The sequence below is a fragment of the Lissotriton vulgaris genome, chromosome 10 (assembly GCF_964263255.1).
Source record: "Lissotriton vulgaris chromosome 10, aLisVul1.2, whole genome shotgun sequence".
Lineage (NCBI taxonomy): Eukaryota > Metazoa > Chordata > Amphibia > Caudata > Salamandridae > Lissotriton > Lissotriton vulgaris.
In genome coordinates, this window is record NC_141698.1 from 68,163,646 (window position 1) to 68,184,503 (window position 20,858).

At 43.0% G+C, this 20,858-nt stretch overlaps 1 protein-coding gene across 2 annotated transcripts in view; it reads right to left on the bottom strand.

Moving 5' to 3' along the window:
• Nucleotides 1–918: 918 nt before the first annotated feature.
• LOC147684667 (NADPH oxidase organizer 1-like) overlaps nucleotides 919–20,858 on the bottom strand; it is a 36,973-nt gene continuing 17,033 nt past the window's right edge. Inside the window, exons 4-8 of one of the 2 annotated variants that reach the window (XM_086940504.1) lie at nucleotides 17,957–18,134; nucleotides 7,353–7,549; nucleotides 5,467–5,580; nucleotides 4,891–5,008; nucleotides 919–2,741 (exon numbers count right to left, since the gene is read on the bottom strand). In XM_086940504.1, coding sequence (XP_086796630.1) covers nucleotides 2,057–2,741; nucleotides 4,891–5,008; nucleotides 5,467–5,580; nucleotides 7,353–7,549; nucleotides 17,957–18,134 — 1,292 coding nt within the window. In that variant the 3' untranslated portion in view covers nucleotides 919–2,056. Of the gene's footprint in view, nucleotides 2,742–4,890; nucleotides 5,009–5,466; nucleotides 5,581–7,352; nucleotides 7,550–17,956; nucleotides 18,138–20,858 lie in introns of both variants that reach the window. The other variant, XM_086940503.1, reaches the window with a different exon arrangement.

Sequence of the window (20,858 nt, forward strand, 5' to 3'; positions counted from 1 at the left end):
CGGGCGATGCTGAGAGCACCGCCCGCCACAATGATAAAAAATGCAGTATGTGCCCGCCACTGTGGCGGGCACATCCTAATACCCCCCATGGGACCCCCGCCCTTATGGCGGGCGGTCCCGATTTCCGATAGGATGGCCGGCGGACTAAATCCGCCCGTCATCCTAATGACCACAGAGACTCGAAATTGGTTCCCCAGTTACAAAGTCGGCAGCTCCGGCCATAATGCCATATCCTCTCCCTTCTCCCTACATGACTCACATTAAACCTGAGATTTCTGCACTGGGCTTAATGTGCTAACAGCCTGAACAATGTAATACAGTTTATTGCAAAACATCAAAGTTAGTCACACATGGAATCATTGTTGCTCCCCTTTCAATTTGCTACCTTTAATGGATCTGCGTTAAAATTGCCAAACCCACAGTAAACTAAACATAATAAATGCCTGCCAGATTTCACGTGGCTCAGTCAAATGAGGCCATTGTTATTAGCAAATGAACACTTTTTTGGCGTCCACATTTAAATGTAATTGACGAAAATGCACAAATTTAAAAAATACCAAGAGTAAGCTGAACATGCTATCATCTGCAAATTTTATACAAGTTCGTTAGATAGTGATTAAGTTGTAGGCAAATGAAAAATATCTTTTTCCAACTGTCAAGGTATCTCTAAAATTAACCTCTTCATGCCCAAACCAGAACACTTTTTAAATGATAATATCTGGAAAACTACTTCAGTTATTTACACCAAATTGAGCAAATGCACTTTCTTGAATAAGGCTCTACTTACATGCCAAGTTTAGAATAATTATTTTCTGTATTGAGAAGGAAAGAATCCTATGTGAGGTAAAATGAGACTCCCTTCCATTTATTTGGCCCATGCTTCATGGATCTAAAGAAAAATTGCCACAAGAAACCCAATATTGAAATACTTTTTTTTTATTTTTAGAAAGTGTTATTTAGAATCGGCATACTGCACCAAAGTTATTAAGAAAACAGAAATGTCTTTCCATTTGGCACTCTGACTTAACCATAACTAAGCCGGCAGTAAAAATGAACATGGCCCAATAGCACATTATTTAGAGCAACTGTACTAATAAATACACATTCACACATGCATTACTAACAATGTAACTTTTTTTTTACCACAGTAGAGCAAATGTGGCATTAGCAAACCACAGTTTACTGCCTCGCCTATTGCATACTACAATTATTTTACACATGGAAACAATATGATAATATGATATGATTTGATCGTATTGCCAAATCTAACCTCGAGTATCCTGATTTTGGCTAAATATCTCATTTTAAAACAATTTTTTTTTTAAAAATGCCATTGCATAACTCAAATGAAAGATTCACAGAGTATACTATACTGTCTAATAACATTGTTGAACGAGGAGAAATTGAAATTGAAATTAAAATATTTATAAAGCGCACATACACCGAGCGATTTCTTGGCGCTAAGAGGAGAAGAGCATCATAACCCACTCAATCCTCACCTCTCGTGAATCATGGCCCCTCCCACACTCAACAATGGTAATAAATAGCATATTACACTTTGCACATCTGCAAATATGCTATTTATATATATATATACTTGTATAAATATGTGAAATACAAAACAGTACAAATATCACAGTTAGTGTCATGGATTAATTAACAGGTACATATTTACAGGTAATGAAAACATGAAATATCAATAGGAAAAGAAGCGTTAGGAGAACTGAACCTGAGATGATGGGACTTGGTATGACCAATCAAGTTGATGTGCACAATATATAAAAATAGATACTAAGAAGTGTACTCATCACAGAGAATGTTAATACAAATCACTGTAAATTCCAGGCAGTCATTTGTTTGCCACAGAACCTTCTCTTCGTCAGATAGGTTCTTTCAAGCAGTCCCATTTTCTCAGGAGGGGGTCACTGAATTTGGTAGCAACATCCTCTCCTCTTTTTAAATTACTCCCTTCAGTGGACTGGTGTAAATCCATGAACCCAGCTTCCACCAGTGGTAGTACATAAGGTAATCTGCTGCCGGCTCCAGGCCAATGGAGTTATAGGGCAAGTCCCGGCCTGTTAGTTCTTTGCACTGCCTTCTTGGTGACCGTGGTGCACTTCTGCAGGATTTCATGTGCTTTGGGCCTTGGTGGCATCACTGGAGCCTTCGATAAGGAGTCCTGGTTTGAGGAGTTGAGGAATGGATCCGAGCCACTCATCGAAGAGGTTTCTTCATCAGAATCCTTACTTGGCTGATTAGGCAGATGAGACGGCTTCCTTACAGCTGGTGTACGCTTTATGAGTGAGCTATGGCCCACTATTGTCAGGTCGCGTTCTCCCATTTCTGCTACTCGCACTTTCCTCGGGCGAGGGATGGGCTTGGAGATAGCGTCTGGGTTATAGCTCATTGCCTCTCCTTGCATCCTGCTCAATTCTAGATTGAAGAGTGGTTGGTCTGATGACCCCTCCGTGGTGGGTAATCCACTAAGAGATCTGGATTTCCTTTTGCTCAACGCCTTCCGGCGGTCTTCGAGCCGCACATTGACGGAACTGTCTTGCGATGGGTCATCAACCGAGGCTCTTTGGTTTCGCATGGCTTCAACATTCAACGTGCTGCTGGCTTGGTGCAGATCAGGGGTGGAGGCATGAATGCCTTTGTTGAGGATAATGTGGAATTTCTGGTGTGGATTTGTGTACGGCTGAAGAAACATTGAAGGAATATATCCTGTACGCCCATTGTACCTGCAGGAAAGAGCCAAAACACAATGAGATAAGAGACTAGTGCAAAAGGACACATCCTATACCTATGATACTTTGATACTAGGATTAAATTGGGTTAGAACCATAGCGGGACTGACCACCCAGCACTGCCCTGCGGTGCTTTTGGAGGAAGCAGATGAAAGAGCAGTCACTACTGGGGGATTTTTGAAGAATAATTCAGTTCACAGCAGCTTTTACTTTTCCCTCAGGCCAGATCATTTAGAATTTACCCATCCGAAGCCTCTGATAACCCTCTAGTCCACTAAAGCTGTATTTTGACTATTAATAAATGAGTGGACCCAGGGGAAGGGGATGATGTGTTAAAAAATTATCAACAGCTACTTTTCTCTAATTTCCTGCAAGCTCAGCCTCCCCGCTCCAGTTTCATACAGACATGGAAATGGTTCCAAAGGAAAGAGACAAAATAAAAATTATTTTGCAAGGAATTTAGGAGGCCTTAAATATTACAACTGCAGCAGAGGAGGTAATAAGAAAACATCCCAGAAATATTATGGGCAGGCTTTCAAATCCGCATTCATAGATATATAATACATCTTGTTTAACATCTTTTTTTTATTTCTTTTGGAATAAGTGGGTTTATGAAACCTACCTATTGAAGAACCACTGTCCCAGTCAACGCTGTCTGGCATAGACCCCAGAGTTTCAGCCCTAAACATAGTCAGTGACTACCATGTGTGGAGATCCATAAAAATGTATCAAAGTTATTAACAATTACATGAGTTTTTGAGCACCATTTACCTTTCCACCCTTTTTTTGCAGTTTTATATAGCACAAACTTGACCCAAAGGTATTGGAGAGCTTTACATGTGCGCCAGTTACATTACACAAGGACACACATATTTTATTTCTTTTTTTAGACAAGGGGAAATCAAGCGATTTGTGCAGAATCACAGGATGTTGAGTCGACACCGAGACTCAAACTTGCTTCCCCAGTTACAAAGTCAGCAGCTCTGGCCGTAACGCCACATCCTCTCCCCTTCTGCTTCTTCGATCCACATTAAACTTGATATTCCTATACTGCGCTTAATGTGCTAACAGCCTGATAAATTCTGCAGCACACATAGAAAAAGGAAAACACATCTTGTGATTGTTTTTGCGCGGGAAGGATTCCCTTCTGAACAAAAATATTCATCCCCGTAACACAGGCACCCTTGCACCATGGTGCAAAGGTGCCTGCGTTGGCGCACGGCAGCCCATTGTACACCGGTGCAGGGGAAAAGAACAGGAATGCACCGTATCTAATGGATACTGTGTATTCGGGAAACGGCCACTACAACACGGCCGTTTCCACAGAAACATTAACCACGCATGCATTACAACGCATGTGTGGTTACCACGAAAGCCTTTACCACGCATACCATTACTACGAGGTACGTAGTAAAGGCATGCGTGGTAAAGGGTAACAAAAAAAGGGGAGCTTGGGGGGCGGTCTCCCCCCCCCAAAAAAAGAAACTCACCTCAAAAAACGTCTAGATGTGCAGGCAAACGGCGTCCTTTAAGAGGAAACGGAAAGAAACTTCCGCTTCCTCTTAACGACGTACAACGTCACCACGGAAGTATTAGAGGAAAAAGCTATGCAAAGAAAACCCATTCCGTTGGAAGGCATGCGTGGTAAAGGCATGCGTTGCAACGGAAGTCGTTGTAAGAACACATGTTCGTGTATTCCTGCCCTTTTCGTTTGCCATTATGCGAACTAATGCAAAGCACTTCTTTGTGTTACTTTCAGGCAACTATCTCTGCCTTTTTTGTTTTGGAAGATAAATTTTAGAAAAACATTTTGCGCTGGTTTGATTCACTTTTGTGATGCAAACCCAATGCAAAATGTGAGTAGATCTGCCTGCTGGTGGTCTAAATGCCTTTACCTGGGGACAGCCCCAGGGTGAAGGCTGCACTTTCCCAAAGTGAAGAAGTTTTGGTAAACAACAGTGGACGTCAGAGGCCTCTCAGCCATAAATACCCATTCCGTACAAAGGTGATTTGAGAAATCGCTCACTGAAAAATTAAGTACAAACATAATAAGTGTCCATTGGAAATGTAGCACAGTCCAAGGTGCGAAGAGACATATTCAGGAAGATTCATTTCAAGAAGTGAAAACATGTAGATCCCTCACCAGGCCAGCCACCAGCCGTTGTCTGACTTTTCAACAACTTCAACAACCACGCCAACCTCCACGGTCAGCTCGTCTGGACTTTTTGCCTCATAAGCCTTCGATGCATAGTACAACACACCTAGAAGAGAAGAGGGAATAATGTGATGGTTGGAAGCAGGAGGGCAACGTCAGCTGAGCACCACTGGGAGCCGAAGCAGATTGGCCAAAAGCAAAATCTGAAGATGTCGCAACTGGCCTGGACCAATCAAAGACATGGAGGGCCTTGGACACAGTCAAGAGCTGATCTGCCTTTAGTCAAGCACTCCAGGCCTTTCTATTGGCCAATCCATATCCGACCAAGGTGGAGTTAAAAAGTAGATGTAAGAGGTGTTGTGTCAAAAACAGAAAAGGGAAGAAATTAGACTTTGATTGGGTTGCCAGGAACCTGGGCATTTGCCCAGTGCTGAGCCAGTTGGCATCTGCATCCCAAGTGTAAACCCAGCATTGCATCATCTGTTCATTGAAAGAGGTATGAACTACATGTGTCTCCTGGTAATAAGAGGTTTTGTCAAGGTGGATGGCCTGAGGGCTACTTACCGCCATAGAGTGAATCTCTTCCAGGCTGCAGCTCCTTGGAGGATCCGGGTTTCTTCAAATAGGGAGCAGGAAACCAGGCCAGGTGTTTTTCTTCATTCTCCACTAACCACCAGCCTGTAGAAAAGAACAACAAAACATCCTCAGTGATGGGCCTTCTTCCCAGGATGCACTTGTGCAGTGGGGAGTGCCACTGGAGACAATCTGAAATTTCAGATTGCTTCATCCAATGGCCTTTAAGGTATCAGATGGTGGTATAAGGCAGACAGTGTAGCCAGAGAAATGTTAGGATTTATAGGGACAAAAAACAGCAGAAGGAAGAACAAATGGTAACTAGTGCACCAAACACTGGTGAAACCACATGTAGGGCTGTGCAAAGTATTCTTTATACTGCCAACGTTTTGCAAAAGTCCTGATTTCAGCAATTAAACTTTTGTCACTTTATTTATATCATTTGTAGAGCACTTGAACCACCCTGGATGGGGTATCTCCGCGCTATGGACATGAAGAGGTATTGACTAGGAACTAGAAGAGTGATGTTTTGAGTTTTTTCCTGAAGGGCAGATAGTTAGTGCATTGTCGGATGTCCAAGGGTAGCTGTTTCCAGATTTGAGGGGCTAGGTAGGAGAACTCTTTGCCTCCCAATCTGGTTTGTTTTATGCGTGGAACGGTAAGAAGACCTTTCCCTTTTGAGTGAAGGGAACGTGAAAGGGTGTGTCTGACCAGCTTGTTTGCCAAGTATGCTGGTCCCATCTGATTTAGGCCTTTGAACACCAAACAGCATATTTTGAATTTAATTATTTTATGTATGGGCAACCAGTGTAGTTTGTGGGGAAGGGGAGTGAGGGGGTGCGGTCGGGAGCACTGGTTACTAGGCGGTATGCTGTGTTCTGGACCACTTGTAAACTTTTCAGGGAGATTTCCTTAGCAGAGATCAGCAGGGCATTTCTTAAATCTAGTCGGCTGAGTACCAGGGCGTGTACCAGGGTTTTGCATGTGGGGAGAGGGGAGGAAGTGGAAGACTTTGCGGAGCAAGCTGAGTGCATGGAAGCAAGCCAGTTTGGTTGCGATCATGTGCTCATCTAGGTTGAGTTTGCTATCTATTAGGACCCTACTGACTTTGGGGAAGGAGCAGAGCGTAGTTCCTCTGGCCACCAGCTGGGTGACCAGCTGATTGTTGTGTTTTTGAATAGCATTATTTCAGTTTTTTCTGCGTTTAACTGCAGGAAGTTGCTACTCATCCATGATCTTATGGTTTTCATTCCCTCTGCGAAGATACTTTCGATATTAGGGTTGTTTTTGTCAAAGGTGAGGAGGAGTTGATGATGATGCATTGTGTGGCAAATACGGCAGAGCCATAATTATGAGGAAAACATTTGCAAACTAGGATATTTAGCCATTCATGTTTGAACTGTTCTTTAAAGGGAGGAGAAGGGCAGATGACAGAAACTGCATGGCTCTGAGACGTCTGACTTGTGAGTCCACTTTTAAACGTATTTGGAACAGTCTGTGATTGGAAACATATCCCACTTTTTTAATGTATTTTAGTGTCACTAACTCATATTATACCTTAAAAAAACATGTGTATTCATTGGTTGAATTAAATAACGTAATAAGCTGTATGTAACTGGTCAGTGAAATGGCAAACAAATACTAAAAATTGGGATGTTTTGCTCTTTCTGACCACACCTCTGACTCCGCCCACTGAACCAATCCTCTGGTTATTCCTGCCTTCTGATTCTCGCCCACAGTTCCCCTACTTTTTTTCCTCCACTTCGACCACCGATTCTACTCCACTGTGGTTTTTGCATTTCGCAGTCCCGTTTTACCCCCTGCCGAGGCAGCGGGCCTGCTATCAGAGCTTGCTGGACATTCCGAATGTACTCTACCTGTGGTGTCTTTGAGCAGCGCCTCCAGGGTGTCCCCCTTCTGCGCCTTGAAGGGTCGGCCTTTGGTGTCTTTGGTCTCGAAGGCCTCCACGCACTGGTAGCGGTCAGAAGTGATGCGCCCTGTGATGGCGGCCTCGGGCTGTAGTCTGCCGGTCTCCTTCCGGCCGTCTCTGGCGTCCGAGGGCATGATCACGACGCTGCAAGGTACAAAGAATGGATGCTGGATAAGATGGACAGTCAGGAGGGCAGTCAAAGATGAAAGACAGATAACAAGTAGGGCAGGGTGTTCCAAAACAGGCACGGCCGAGCGCGTGTGTACTGAGACAGGCAATGCGGGACATGTTTGTACTGAGACAGGCAATGCAGGGCATACGTGTACTGAGACAGGGAAAGGAGTGCAACTATTCCAGACCCTTCCCTCTTCCTTCTCAATACAAAAAACTGACTAACATATCCACCACTCAAATTACTTTCATATTTGACTATACTTATTCACCTCTAATCCTTTATGGGTTCCTGAGTAGTGTGAAAAAACGCTTCGAGGCCTCGTTAGGTGTAGTAAGCGCTGTATAAATTCAACAACAATACAATATAATACATACTGAAACAGGCAAAGTTGTGCATGCGTGTGCCGAGCCCGGTAATGCGGTGAATGTACATACTGAAACAAGCAAAGTAGTGCATGTGTGTGCCGAGACAGGTAATGCAGTGAAAGTGAATGTCCATACAGAAACAGGCAAAGCAGGGCACACGTGTGCAGAGACAGACAAGGTGGTGCATGTGTGTACTAAAAGAAGCAAAGCAGTGCATGCGTGTGCTGAGACAGGTAATGCAGTGAATCTACAATTTAATTTGAATTGTGTTTATATAGGGCTGACTACTACTGGCAAGGTACATACTGAAACAGGCAAGTAGTGCACGTGTGTGCTGAGACAGGCAAGCCAGTGCATGTGTGTACTGATACATGCAGGAAAAGCAGTGCATGAGTGTATTGAGACAAACAGGGCAGTGCGGGTGTATACAGAGGGCAGCTGGTCACCAGGTATGCACTGAAGGCAACCGAGCTGTGCACATGGATAGGCGAGACAGTCCAGCTGCCCTCAGATGAGCAGGCCCGGGTCGGTGTGCACTGCAGTGGGCGCGGAAGTGCGGGTGGCTGAGGTTATGACTGACAGAGACCACCTGATCTCATTAACTTTGACTTGGGCTTTGGATACTGGGCCTTCATGTTTACATCTGCTAAATCATGGGTACTCACAAACATTTTCCCAGGGGCCACAGAGTAAGGCCTGTGGTGTGCCCGAGGGCCGTACTTATGCCAGCAGGGTAGCAGGTGGGCTTTTCTTTTTTTTATTTCAGAAATGTTTTATTGAAAAGAAGAATTTGTATATACCAGGTACAGTATACAGGGGTACAGACAAAGGACCGCCTGGGGGGGGGGGGGGGGGGGGGGGGGGTTGGAGACCTGGCGAGAGTTTGTAGTGGCATTTCGGCCCGGTTACATAGTTACATATTGCTCGTATAATCGTGATAGTTCTTGTCTCGGCCTCCTGGCCGTCTCCCCCGCCCTTACCGATTCAATTGGGCTGCGTATAGTTCGTATGGCCGGTTGTTGATCATGTCTGCGGCCCCTTAACTGTCTGTCCCCCCGGCTGCGAGAAAGGAAAGAAAGAAGGTAGAGGAGGAGAATTGTATGGTTGTGATGTTGAGTGGAGCACAGTGCTCGTGTGCACCCGGGGGTATGCCTTCTGTACTCCGTATCACTACCTTGGAAGAGTCAAGTGTAACCAGGAAGTGACTTAATTATTGAACTGGAATGAAATAGATTTGCACAATGTGAAACCATAAAATCTGGGATTAATCAGGGCTTCCCCTCTTGACCAAATGATGCCATCCTAGGCAATTGTCTAATTTCACTTTGTGTCAATCTTCATTTTAATATATAAGAGCACCTTGAAATACATGTGGTCACGATATACGCTGTATAAAATATCTCTTGTGCTTGATTGATTAAACTATAATCTAGAGCAGCCCAGACCACCCAGAGGGTTCCTCGTGAAAACTGAGTTGCCTCTTAGTTCAATGTTGGCATAGTTGCCAGGTTGGTAGGCGGCATGACTGCTTCTATGTTCATTTTGAAAACTGCCACTTTAACAAAATCTCAACGCACTGATATAATCTGATGCACGAAGGTGAAACACATTAATGAAATACACTTTTTTATTTTGAAGAAATTTAGTTTTTATGCATTGGATGAAAGATGTCTCAAAAATATGTTCCTAAAGTTAAATGGTGCAGGACACCTTATCTGCTTCTTTTCTTTTATTTCAGTTAGTGTAAATAACCGCTTGCAGGTTTAATTGGCATCTTTATGAATTGCTATTGCTCTCAGCCGCTCAACTGGGGGGTGCATGTGAAGCTCAGGGGGGAGCATATGCCCCCCCAGGCCTCACTTTGAGTATCACTGTCAGATGAATGCTTTGCACACAATGGTGAATGCCTCTCCCTGTTATGGATAGCCTTTCAATAACATGCTCCAAGCCACAGGAGGCGGGGCTGATCTTTTCAAAAGGGTCTGTTCTGATGCCAAAATCACAGCTAAAAACCTAGTAATACAAGGATGTCTTACAAACCTTTGAGGAACGGCACACACTAAAGAGTTAATTGTAGTAATTAGGGGATGGTAATGCCAGAGCTCGGGCAGCAGTAATTACAGCCTGTCTGGATTAGTGGCATTATAGCGTGCTTAGTGTTTCACTGAAATATTTCACACTGCCCTCTAGACAACTGAAGCAGGAAGTGGAACCATTTATTACGGGATTCCAAAAGAATGCACATTGAAAGCGTCGCTGGGGCTGTGACGTGCCACTGGGCTGGCTGGCACTAGTGATGAGATGGCTGAGATGCCTGGGGTCATGTCCTGCTCCACCAATAGAGAGGCTGCCAGGGCCACTTCCACCTGAGTGACTCACGTCACTTCCTTGCTTTGCACAATTCTGCATCTATTTTCATCAGGCATGAGATGTGTGATCGAGGAACTAGGCCAGATGTAGGTAAGTAACATTTACCGAATCTTAATTACCGAAAATTACCGAATTTTACCGATTCGGTAATTAAGATTCGGTAAATGTGAGGGGTTGGTATGTAGGGAATCCAGATGTTCCCTTTTACCGAATCGGTAAAATTCGGTATTTACCGATTCGGTAAATACCGAATCGGTAAAGCCTATTGATTCCTATGGGCTTCAAAGCCCATAGGAATCAATAGGCTTTACCGATTCGGTATTTACCGAATCGGTAAATACAGAATTTCACAAGGGTGCAGGGGGAGTCACTTTGACACCCCCTGGCACCCCCTAAACAGGCGTGGGTGCCATGTGGCAGGCAGACCTGCCCTAAGGGCAGGTCTGCCTGTCACATAGCATAGGTGTGCATGCACACATGTGCATGCACACCGGAATCGGTATTTTACCATGGATTTATATTCCATGGTAAAATACCGATTCTGTAAGCCATATGCAGAAGGTACATTGCCTACCTACATTGCATTTTCGGTAATTTTACCGAATCGGTAAATATTACCGAATCGGTAATTATTTTACCGATTCGGTACATATTACCGAATCGGTAAATTTACCGATTCGGTAATGATACCGATTCGGTAAAATTACCGAAAATGTGCCCCTACATCTCAATAGCCCTTTACCGATCGGAAACGGCCGAAAATCGGTATTTTCGGCCGATTCCGATCGGTAAAGGGCTACCTACATCTGGCCCGCCACACATTATGAGTGGGCCGGGGTGTAAAGAGATATTTATTGCAAAATCAAACTGTGCTGGAGTCCGAATTTATCAGGAGCGATACATAACATATCACCTACTCCGAGTTCTTGGGGAATAACGTGGATTGGGGCACATGCATCATTGTAGGATTTTGCATTTCCTAAATAGCGAAAATTAAGGAATCGCTATTTAGGAAATGCAAAATGCTATGCATCATTTTTTTCGGTATTTCTTTGTGATTCGGTAAAAATCGCATTTTTTACCGAATCCCAAAGAAATACCGAATTCTTAAGTTAATTTTCGCAATTTCCATTGATTCCTATGGGCCAAAAGGCCCATAGGAGTCAATGCAAATTGCGAGTGGCACTTAGAAAATTTCATGGGTGCAGGGGGGGGTCCAAAGGACCCCCCCATGCACCCCTGAAATGTATTTTTCGCATCATGTTGCACACACACATGTCCTAAGGACATGTGTGTCCGTAACATGAATGTTGAAAAAATAACATTTTAAGCATTTTAAACACTTTTTCCAAATTTACCGAGTGGTTCAACCACTCGGTAAATTTGGAACCCTAAGTGCGAATTTTCACTTGTCAAAAGTGATGATGCATTGCTTTTAAGAAGTCGCACATCTGCGACTTCTTAAAAGCACCCGCAATTTTAGAACTCGCAACAATGTTGCAAATTCTAAAATTGCTTCATGCATCCCAAAAAGCACTTTTGCATTCGCAAACGGCCGATTTTAAGGAATCGCACCGTTTGCGAATGAAAAAGTGCTTGATGCATGTGGGCCATTGTGCTTGCCGCACCAAAATTCACATCTTCATTAATTACCAGGTGTTTAACCAATTTTAATGTATGCTAGTATTGGCCTACTGGAATGTTAACTGCAGAGGTTGGATTTCATCAAGCAATAAAGTCTGTTCATCTTACAATTCAGATCAAGCCAGAGCGAAACACGTGTCGGATGAACACAGGTTTTTTTACAAGGTTCCGAATTTTATGGCCCAGTCACAATGAGGACCTTAGTTGCAATCTTGAAACCGACTGGACTGGGACTAGTTTCCGCTATTTCTCTAAGATTGTGTGATTCTGGACACATCATTGCATCACCATGTGCTTCAATATGTGTAATGCTGAAACCCGTTAATGTTCCTTCCTTCCTCCCCATCACGTCCTGGCTTCTTTCTGTCACCTGTGTTTACCTCTAGCCCCTCCCCCCGGACGCCCTCCACACACCGGGCCTCATTTATGAGAAATTACGCATCGCTGTGTGAAAGCAGTGATTTGTCACTTCTCAGTGCGCACTCCTTGCGACATTCCTGATGCGTCATATTTAATGTATGACGCATCATGTCGCAAGGAGTTACAGATACGTCAGTATTTTTGACGTATCTGTAAGCGCAAAAGTGACGCATTGCTGGAGTGTGTCACAAAAGTGACGCAACTCCAGCAATGCGTCCTTTCACATGGGGCAAGCCCCATGTGAAAGGGCCTGCGTCAGTCTTACGCCTGCTGTGAGGCAGGCGCAAGATTTTGACGCAACGGTGTCCTAAAAGTGACGCAGTGAAATATCATAGATTTCACTGCGTCACTTCTACGACCCTTCTTTGCGTCAATACGCCCTCGTTGCATACATTATACCTGGCGCAGGTATAATGTGGAGCAGGGGTTTACAAAGTGACGCATCTACTTAGATGCGTCACTTTGTAAATATGGCGCAACAAGGTGCATTTTTTACGCCACTGGTCCGTCACAAAAAGTGACGCACCGGCGGCGTAAAAGTGACGCACAGCCTCATAAATGAGGCCCACTGTTCTGTGTACATCACCTTGTGCTCGAGATACCCCTGCTACAGTAATGTCTGCTATAAAGCTGACCCTTAAAGCTAAATTAGCAGAACTTTAAACATTTCAATGAATTAATCTAGGTTGATATGACTGAAAGTTTTCAAAGACAGATCAACGTCTCAATCTGGAACGCCTGGACCACAAAATATGACCAGGGATGCATGAACACTGGGGGACCACACAGGTGAGGGCTGTTAACTGTGGACCAAACACACTAAAGGGGCCACTGGGTGTACTGAGTCCTACATTTCTAATAATCACCAACAATGGGCATTCTAGAACGTTGCTTTTTTGATGTCATCAGCTGAGATTTTGAGATCTATTGTGACATCCTTCACTGGATGAGCTGAGATTTTGAGATCTATTGCGACATATTTCACTGGATGAGCTGAGGTTTTGAGATCTATTGCGACATCATTCACTGGATGAGCTGAGATTTTGAGATCTATTGTGACATCATTCACTGGATGAGCTGAGATTTTGAGATCTATTGTGACATCCTTCACTGGATGAGCTGAGATTTTGAGATCTATTGCGACATCATTCACTGGATGAGCTGAGATTTTGAGATGTATTGTGACATCATTCACTGGATCAGCTGAGATTTTGATATCTATTGCGACATCATTCACTGGATGAGCTGAGATTTGAGATCTATTGTGACATCATTCACTGGATGAGCTGAGATTTTGAGATCTATTGTGACATCATTCACTGGATGAGCTGAGATTTTGAGATCTATTGTGACATCATTCACTGGATGAGCTGAGATTTTGAGATCTATTGTGACATCATTCACCGGATGAGGTGAGATTTTGAGATCTATTGTGACATCATTCACCGGATGAGCTGAGATTTTGAGTTCTATTGTGACATCATTCACTGGATGAGCTTAGATTTTGAGATCTATTGTGACATCATTCACTGTATGAGCTGAGATTTTGAGATCTACTGTGACATCATTCACTGGATGAGCTGAGATTTTGAGATCTATTGCGACATATTTCACTGGATGAGCTGAGGTTTTGAGATCTATTGCGACATCATTCACTGGATGAGCTGAGATTTTGAGATCTATTGTGACATCATTCACTGGATGAGCTGAGATTTTGAGATCTATTGTGACATCCTTCACTGGATGAGCTGAGATTTTGAGATCTATTGCGACATCATTCACTGGATGAGCTGAGATTTTGAGATCTATTGCGACATCGTTCACTGGATGAGCTGAGATTTTGAGATCTATTGCGACATCATTCACTGGATGAGCTGAGATTTTGAGATGTATTGTGACATCATTCACTGGATCAGCTGAGATTTTGATATCTATTGCGACATCATTCACTGGATGAGCTGAGATTTGAGATCTATTGTGACATCATTCACTGGATGAGCTGAGATTTTGAGATCTATTGTGACATCATTCACTGGATGAGCTGAGATTTTGAGATCTATTGTGACATCATTCACTGGATGAGCTGAGATTTTGAGATCTATTGTGACATCATTCACCGGATGAGGTGAGATTTTGAGATCTATTGTGACATCATTCACCGGATGAGCTGAGATTTTGAGTTCTATTGTGACATCATTCACTGGATGAGCTTAGATTTTGAGATCTATTGTGACATCATTCACTGTATGAGCTGAGATTTTGAGATCTACTGTGACATCATTCACTGGATGAGCTGAGATTTTGAGATCTATTGTGACATCATTCACTGGATGAGCTGAGATTTTGAGATCTATTGTGACATCATTCACTGGATGAGCTGAGATTTGAGATCTATTGTGACATCATTCACCTGATGGCCCTTTTAAGGCTTCCACTCCATTTGGTGCGCACATATTGGGCAGAATTACTAACATTTTGTGCTCGGGTTATGTCACAAAAGTGATGAAAACTGGCACAAAAAGTTTATTTGGAATTTACTTCCCAGTACAAAACTTCTTTTTAGCTATAAATGTGCCTGAAAGTAACACAGAGTAGGGCTTAGCACTGATTTGCATTACTTTGCACCAAGTGGGCCATTCCATGGTTGGTACATGAGCATCTAGGGGGGCCGTTACATGCACCGTAGATGGATGTAGAACATCGTACAGATTAGTAATAATTCAGAGCGAGACCCGTCCGACTTGTTCTACTTCGAGAGTGGTGAATCTGTTACAGCCCATAGGGAGTCACAAGAATTCTCAAAAACCGATGATTTATTGGAGTGGTTTAACTTGGATGGTACAAGTGAAAAGTGTTTTTGAAGGAGGGGATTTAATTACCAACCGAGATACTGAGCCGGACAACTTGGTCCTGAGGAGACCCTTCCACTCATAAGGGGTCAAAACCTCAACATATATCTCTCTCGGTTCCCTGATCATTTGTAATCCACACTGTGCTATATGGTACGCACATATATGTTAATACAAGTTGGTGATGAACCATGGAGAATATATGGTGTCTATTCTATAGATTTTATGTATTTCTGCACACACTGAAGCCCTGTGTCATCTGCACTTTTTGGTATTAGTTGTACTGTCAATTGTATATATATTGAAAGAGAATATATAACAGCAACAGAACAGAAACCTTCTCAGTCCGATTGTTGTTTTTGCATATGCAACCCAAGTGAGAACTAACCAGTAGGTTGTCATGATAATACATTGATTGTTGGTCTCCCAAGACTAGCATAAGAGGGATACATTCTTTGTGGAAAGAGACCCACGCTTGGCTCTGTATATATAGCTAGCTCTGACTCGGGTACCCGTGGGCATATAGGGTTGTCCTTGTGACATAACACATACTTTGGTTAGCTGCATCAAAAGGATCTTGATGCTTTACGAGGGCACGTGCTGGCATTGCATCTGACTGCGAGATCGGCGGCGGTGGCTTGTCTACGAAGGTTGTCCTTATATTACCCTACAGTCCTCAGTGTAAAAGGGTGTTTGGGGCTAAAGAGGGATTTTTTGTTTGGAGCAGACGGTCACAAACCTCTCCGATAACTTTTACATGGATGGGAAGTTGGATGTTGGTCCACTGGTTGCTCAGGGGCCGAAAGCTATACTACTACGAATCCCAACATAAGAGACTTCAAATACATGTGTGTCAAGGTCTTGGTGTTGTATGGTTCCCTAGCACACAGAAGTCAAATTAATGAATTAAAAAAGACAGATTAGCTTGTTTGCATGAAGAAATGAATACGCATGTTGAGGTGGTGTGCCTGAGAATACTGGTAAACATACAGAGTAAATAATATATAGAAAATTAAATGGATCGTTTTTCTCTAGTTCGACATTTCTAAGTTGAGAGGAGTGGTGGGTCTGGTCCTTTCTCCTCTGGACACAGGACTTTGGAATCTAATCTTATCACCGCCCATGTTATATGCTGTGGTTTTTCTTGAAGCCTATGAGCTTACCTGAGACAGTATGTGGGAGACAAAAGGGGATGAGATACGCCAAATAGGTGGTACAGAAGGTCCTGTGAACCCACAATTCCCAAGACCTTGCTGAGCCTGAGTGCTTGAGGACAACACAGAGCCTGCAAGGGAAGCGGGCACCAGTTCCTAGTTGGGAGAAGCCTGCTACATTCACATGGACGTAAAAGGCTCAAACATTGAAGGTACATTTGATGACATCAGTAAAGTGGTCAGAAGTTAGGTTTGAGTTTAATCCTTTCTCCCTGTAAACTCCTTTTTACTTGAATGCTGTTTTTATTGATTATTGTACCGTCCTTTATGTGTTTCCCAATCTTTAGTTTTTAATTGATGTAATGTAAGTTTAATAAATTGTTTTAATACTTGAATTACTTACAGAGTGTTTTCACATATATTGTAAGTTTCACCTGTTTACATTGCTTCCTTGTGATATGTGAGGTGTTTGGTAGTTTTTTGTATGTCTGTGAGTACCTATGCACTACTGTAAATTCGCCCAAAGGGAATTTCTTTCTGACTAACGTCAATTGTGGAACCCTATCCCTTTGGTTTTGGGGTCCCTCTCTCTTTTATTAGAGACAGAAGTTAGGTGTGGCCAGGGGAAGACATTGGGCCCAGTTTTCAAGAGGAAGTGGGGTTCTACTTTCAACATGAAGTAAAGTTCAGGTTCTAAACAGAGCTCATAAATGTGTACGGAGTGTTAAACGAGAACGACGCGCAGGCAGGGGTCCTTAGATCAAAGGCACAACGCCTATGATGAAATGTCACATAAGTACATGCGTGCTCTGTATTCCTCTCAATAGGAGTATCTTTAAAGACTATTCAATTTATTTAAATATATTTGTTGAAATTTTACCTTCAATTGGAACAATAATAGAAACATTAAAGGGAAGACTTTTGCCTCCAATACCCCTTTGGATGCCTCTCAAAAACTGCCAGTTTTAAATCCAGTGAAGAGAAAAAATAGTTCTCTTTGCCTAGCGCTGCATCTCCAACGACCAGCAACAACAGGCCTTCGAGAGCGCTACTCTGTGGGATTATGCCAACTGGGATTTGGAAATCCATTGTGGCATCATTACCTATAAATTGATGTTTCTAAAAGCGCGACTTGGCATGATAACAAAATAATACTGGTGCAAAATGATACCTCTTTCTTCTGGTGAATGGATATGGGGTTTTGCAAAAGATATATTTGTTGTACCGCCTGATCCAAAAGCTTCCTACCCACATTTCATTCAAGTATTTCTGCTATGAGTCTTAGATTAGAATAATCCAGCCCACGCCCTCTTATGACACGGCCATGTCTTCATGCTCAGAAAGAGATGCTTAAATTGTGGAACGCCCTACCGCCCTCCATCCAATCTGCTACGACAGAATCTGGATTTAAGAAGCAATTAAAGACCTGGCTCTTTATGCAGAAAATCTAAGCCTCCCTTCTGCTATTCGCTCTGCTTAACTGCTCACATAGCGCCGGAACACCTCCTCGTGAGGTAGCTGTTCGCGCTTTACAAATATCAGTATTATTATTATTAGGTGCCAAGCGGCCAAACCTGTTCTCGTGGAATGATGGCTCCAGGTCGCTCAGCTGGGGCGTGTAGAACTGGGTCACGTCTTCGCACTGCGAGACTTTGGCGTCGGTCTGGAGCAGGTCTCTGGAGTACTCCGCCAGCAGCTTCAGCTGCTCCATGTCTCTGTTGGAATCGTGAGACCTCCAGAACACAAAGGGCACTTCTGAAAAGAATTGACCCAACATTCACCCATCATTTGCAATGAATGCTTGAATTAACTCAATTTCCTACACACACTAACAAATGAATAGTACAACACCTTGTATAGAAAGTATGGGGACCAGAAACAATAAAACACACTTTACACAGAACATTGATGCTGTTTTATGGATGATGAATGAGCAGTTCCAAAAATCCCTGTTTCATTTGATTTCTGGACAATTGAGTGTGTTTAATTTGAAATATAAACATACTGTGCAGAGCAAAAAGAGGGTGTTGTTATATGAAACTAGACAAAATATAATCAGTCGATGCATTCGATGATCTACATATACATGATCATTTTCACATGTGCGATGTTCTGCAGTATAAGGGTTTATCCAATTCACACTTTGAGTTTTAGTTGATTAATCGGTTTACGCCTACAATCCAGACATCTTCTTAGGCAAGGGAACAAATGAAAGACGTAGGCGGTGAGTGGATCTTAAGTTAAGTGGACTAACCTTTGCCTTATTGGGTGATAACTGAGCATTTTGATCGTACATGACATATTATAATATAATACATTATTTATACACATCTAGGTTCAGTTTAGATGTGCAAGTTCATTTGTGAATGCCCCGCGAGGGCTCTAAAATCTTATCTAGGGGTTTTCATCGCTTAAAACTGGCAATAGGCCAGTCAGAGTAGGTGGGAGTGCATGTGATGAACATACAGACTGTTGGTAAATGGTTGTTGACCAACCTACTCAATGCAGAGAGACGAGAGCTGGGCAAAACACGGAAATACAGGAATTGCTGGCAGAGGACTGAGGGCCTGGTTTAGACTGTGGTGTGGGTACCTCTTTGCACACGTGACAGATAGCCTGCCTGCCTCATTGCAAGCACAATATGTCCTAATCAGCGGTCGAAGTGCATTAAAAATAAGTATGGGAACTGTGAGGCTGCAGGAAACGGGGGCGGGGTCAGTGAGCGTGGGGGCGGGGTCAAAGGTGTGGCTAAAAAAACAAAATATTCTGTAAGTGTTTTTGGTCTTTCGCCATCAGATAGAAACATATCAAATAACACGCAGATTAAATTAAAAAAAATGACAAAAGATGCCACTATGTGGGAAATGCACAATAGTACATTATGAAAGCTCTATTAGTAATGCACTTCAGAGGTCTGTGTGTAGCCAGAGAGCCACAGAATTCAATCTTAGTTGATGCAGTGGAGAATAGTGACTTGTGTATTTTTAGTGCTATGAGGCCACAGTGAAAGAAAGCTCTGTGAATTTGTTAGTCATTATTTTAAACATGCATTACTCACAGTGTAAGATAGATTACTACAATTTGCGTAAAAAGGAGTAAGATAAAATGGTGCTTTCAAAATATAGGTTTTAGTAATACCCAGACAGTATGCAATGCAGTTTTTTTACATAACTGTCTCTTCAACACCTCGTGAGGGGTGGTACGCACTATATAAATACAATTACACTTAAAAGCATGTGCTTCACAGCTCAATTGTTAGCTTTTGCACTACCGCTCACAAATAATAAATGTTTGTCATCACAAAGCTTTGAGTAACTTGATCAATTAATGCCAGTACCCGCTCCCAAGCATCCTTTACATTTGCATATCACCCTTTACATTTGGAGAATTAACTTATTGCACACATTTGCATATCTTTTAGGCAAGCAAGCACCCTGGCAGGAAAGCGACACTTGTTTATCTGTCTGCCCTGCTTCGGTTTCACGGCACAGGCGACGCACTGAATGACGCTTCAGCGGAATCATTTAAACTATCGGAATTAACCATCACTGGAGGGTTGTCTTTTTACAAAAAGTAGGGAAGTGGTCTTTTCATAAGCGCTGGGATGCCCGAGGGTAACTGCGCGCTATATAAAATTTTAAATAATAAAAATCAAAAAAGTATGGGCACATCGTGTGCCTTCGATCCCGCCCACTTCGACCTCTGGGACTAATGCACTTGTAATAAGGCAGACGGGATACCAGCCAAGGTTGTGACCGAGGACCTGTCCAACCAAATCTACATCAGGCAGGCCCGAAAGGTTTATCAACCCCACCCAGCTTTTGATAAGCAATCACAATGAAACGCTAACATGCCAACACCCAAAATGTATCTTTAGTCTGTAAATACTAGCGGAAGCCATGAAAATGTGGAGAAACCACACGTACGCTACGGAAACACAATATCTACTTTATTGATGGATACGATATGGTTGACTCTTAACGTCCACAGAGGTTACTTTTTGACCAATGTTGGGGAAAGAGAGGGAGGTTATGGGGGAAGTGACATCACACAGGAAGTGGTCGCTTTCCGCTTTGTCACAATGTTTACATTCTAAGAAAACAGTGGTGTGGAACTGACTGTGTGAAGCAACCGCCTACAAACCAAAATTTGCCGTGTGGGTTTTGTCTCTTTGCCAATGTGTAAAAGAGATCACCATGTGACCATATCTGTTGCTTAACTCCAGGGCGGTGAGAACTCCACAGGCTATAATTAAATATACTAGTCACATTTAATGACCAGAAAAAATGGAGTTAGTTATAGCAGCTACTCTTATCTTAATTTTTCTTCCATAAATAATCAATGTAGACCAGGGGTCTCCAAACCGGTCCTGGAGGGCCGGATCCATGCCAGATTTTTAAAATAATTACATGTATCTCAACGGGGATATCCCAAAAATCTGGCATGGATCCGGCCATCCAGGACCGGTTTGGAGAC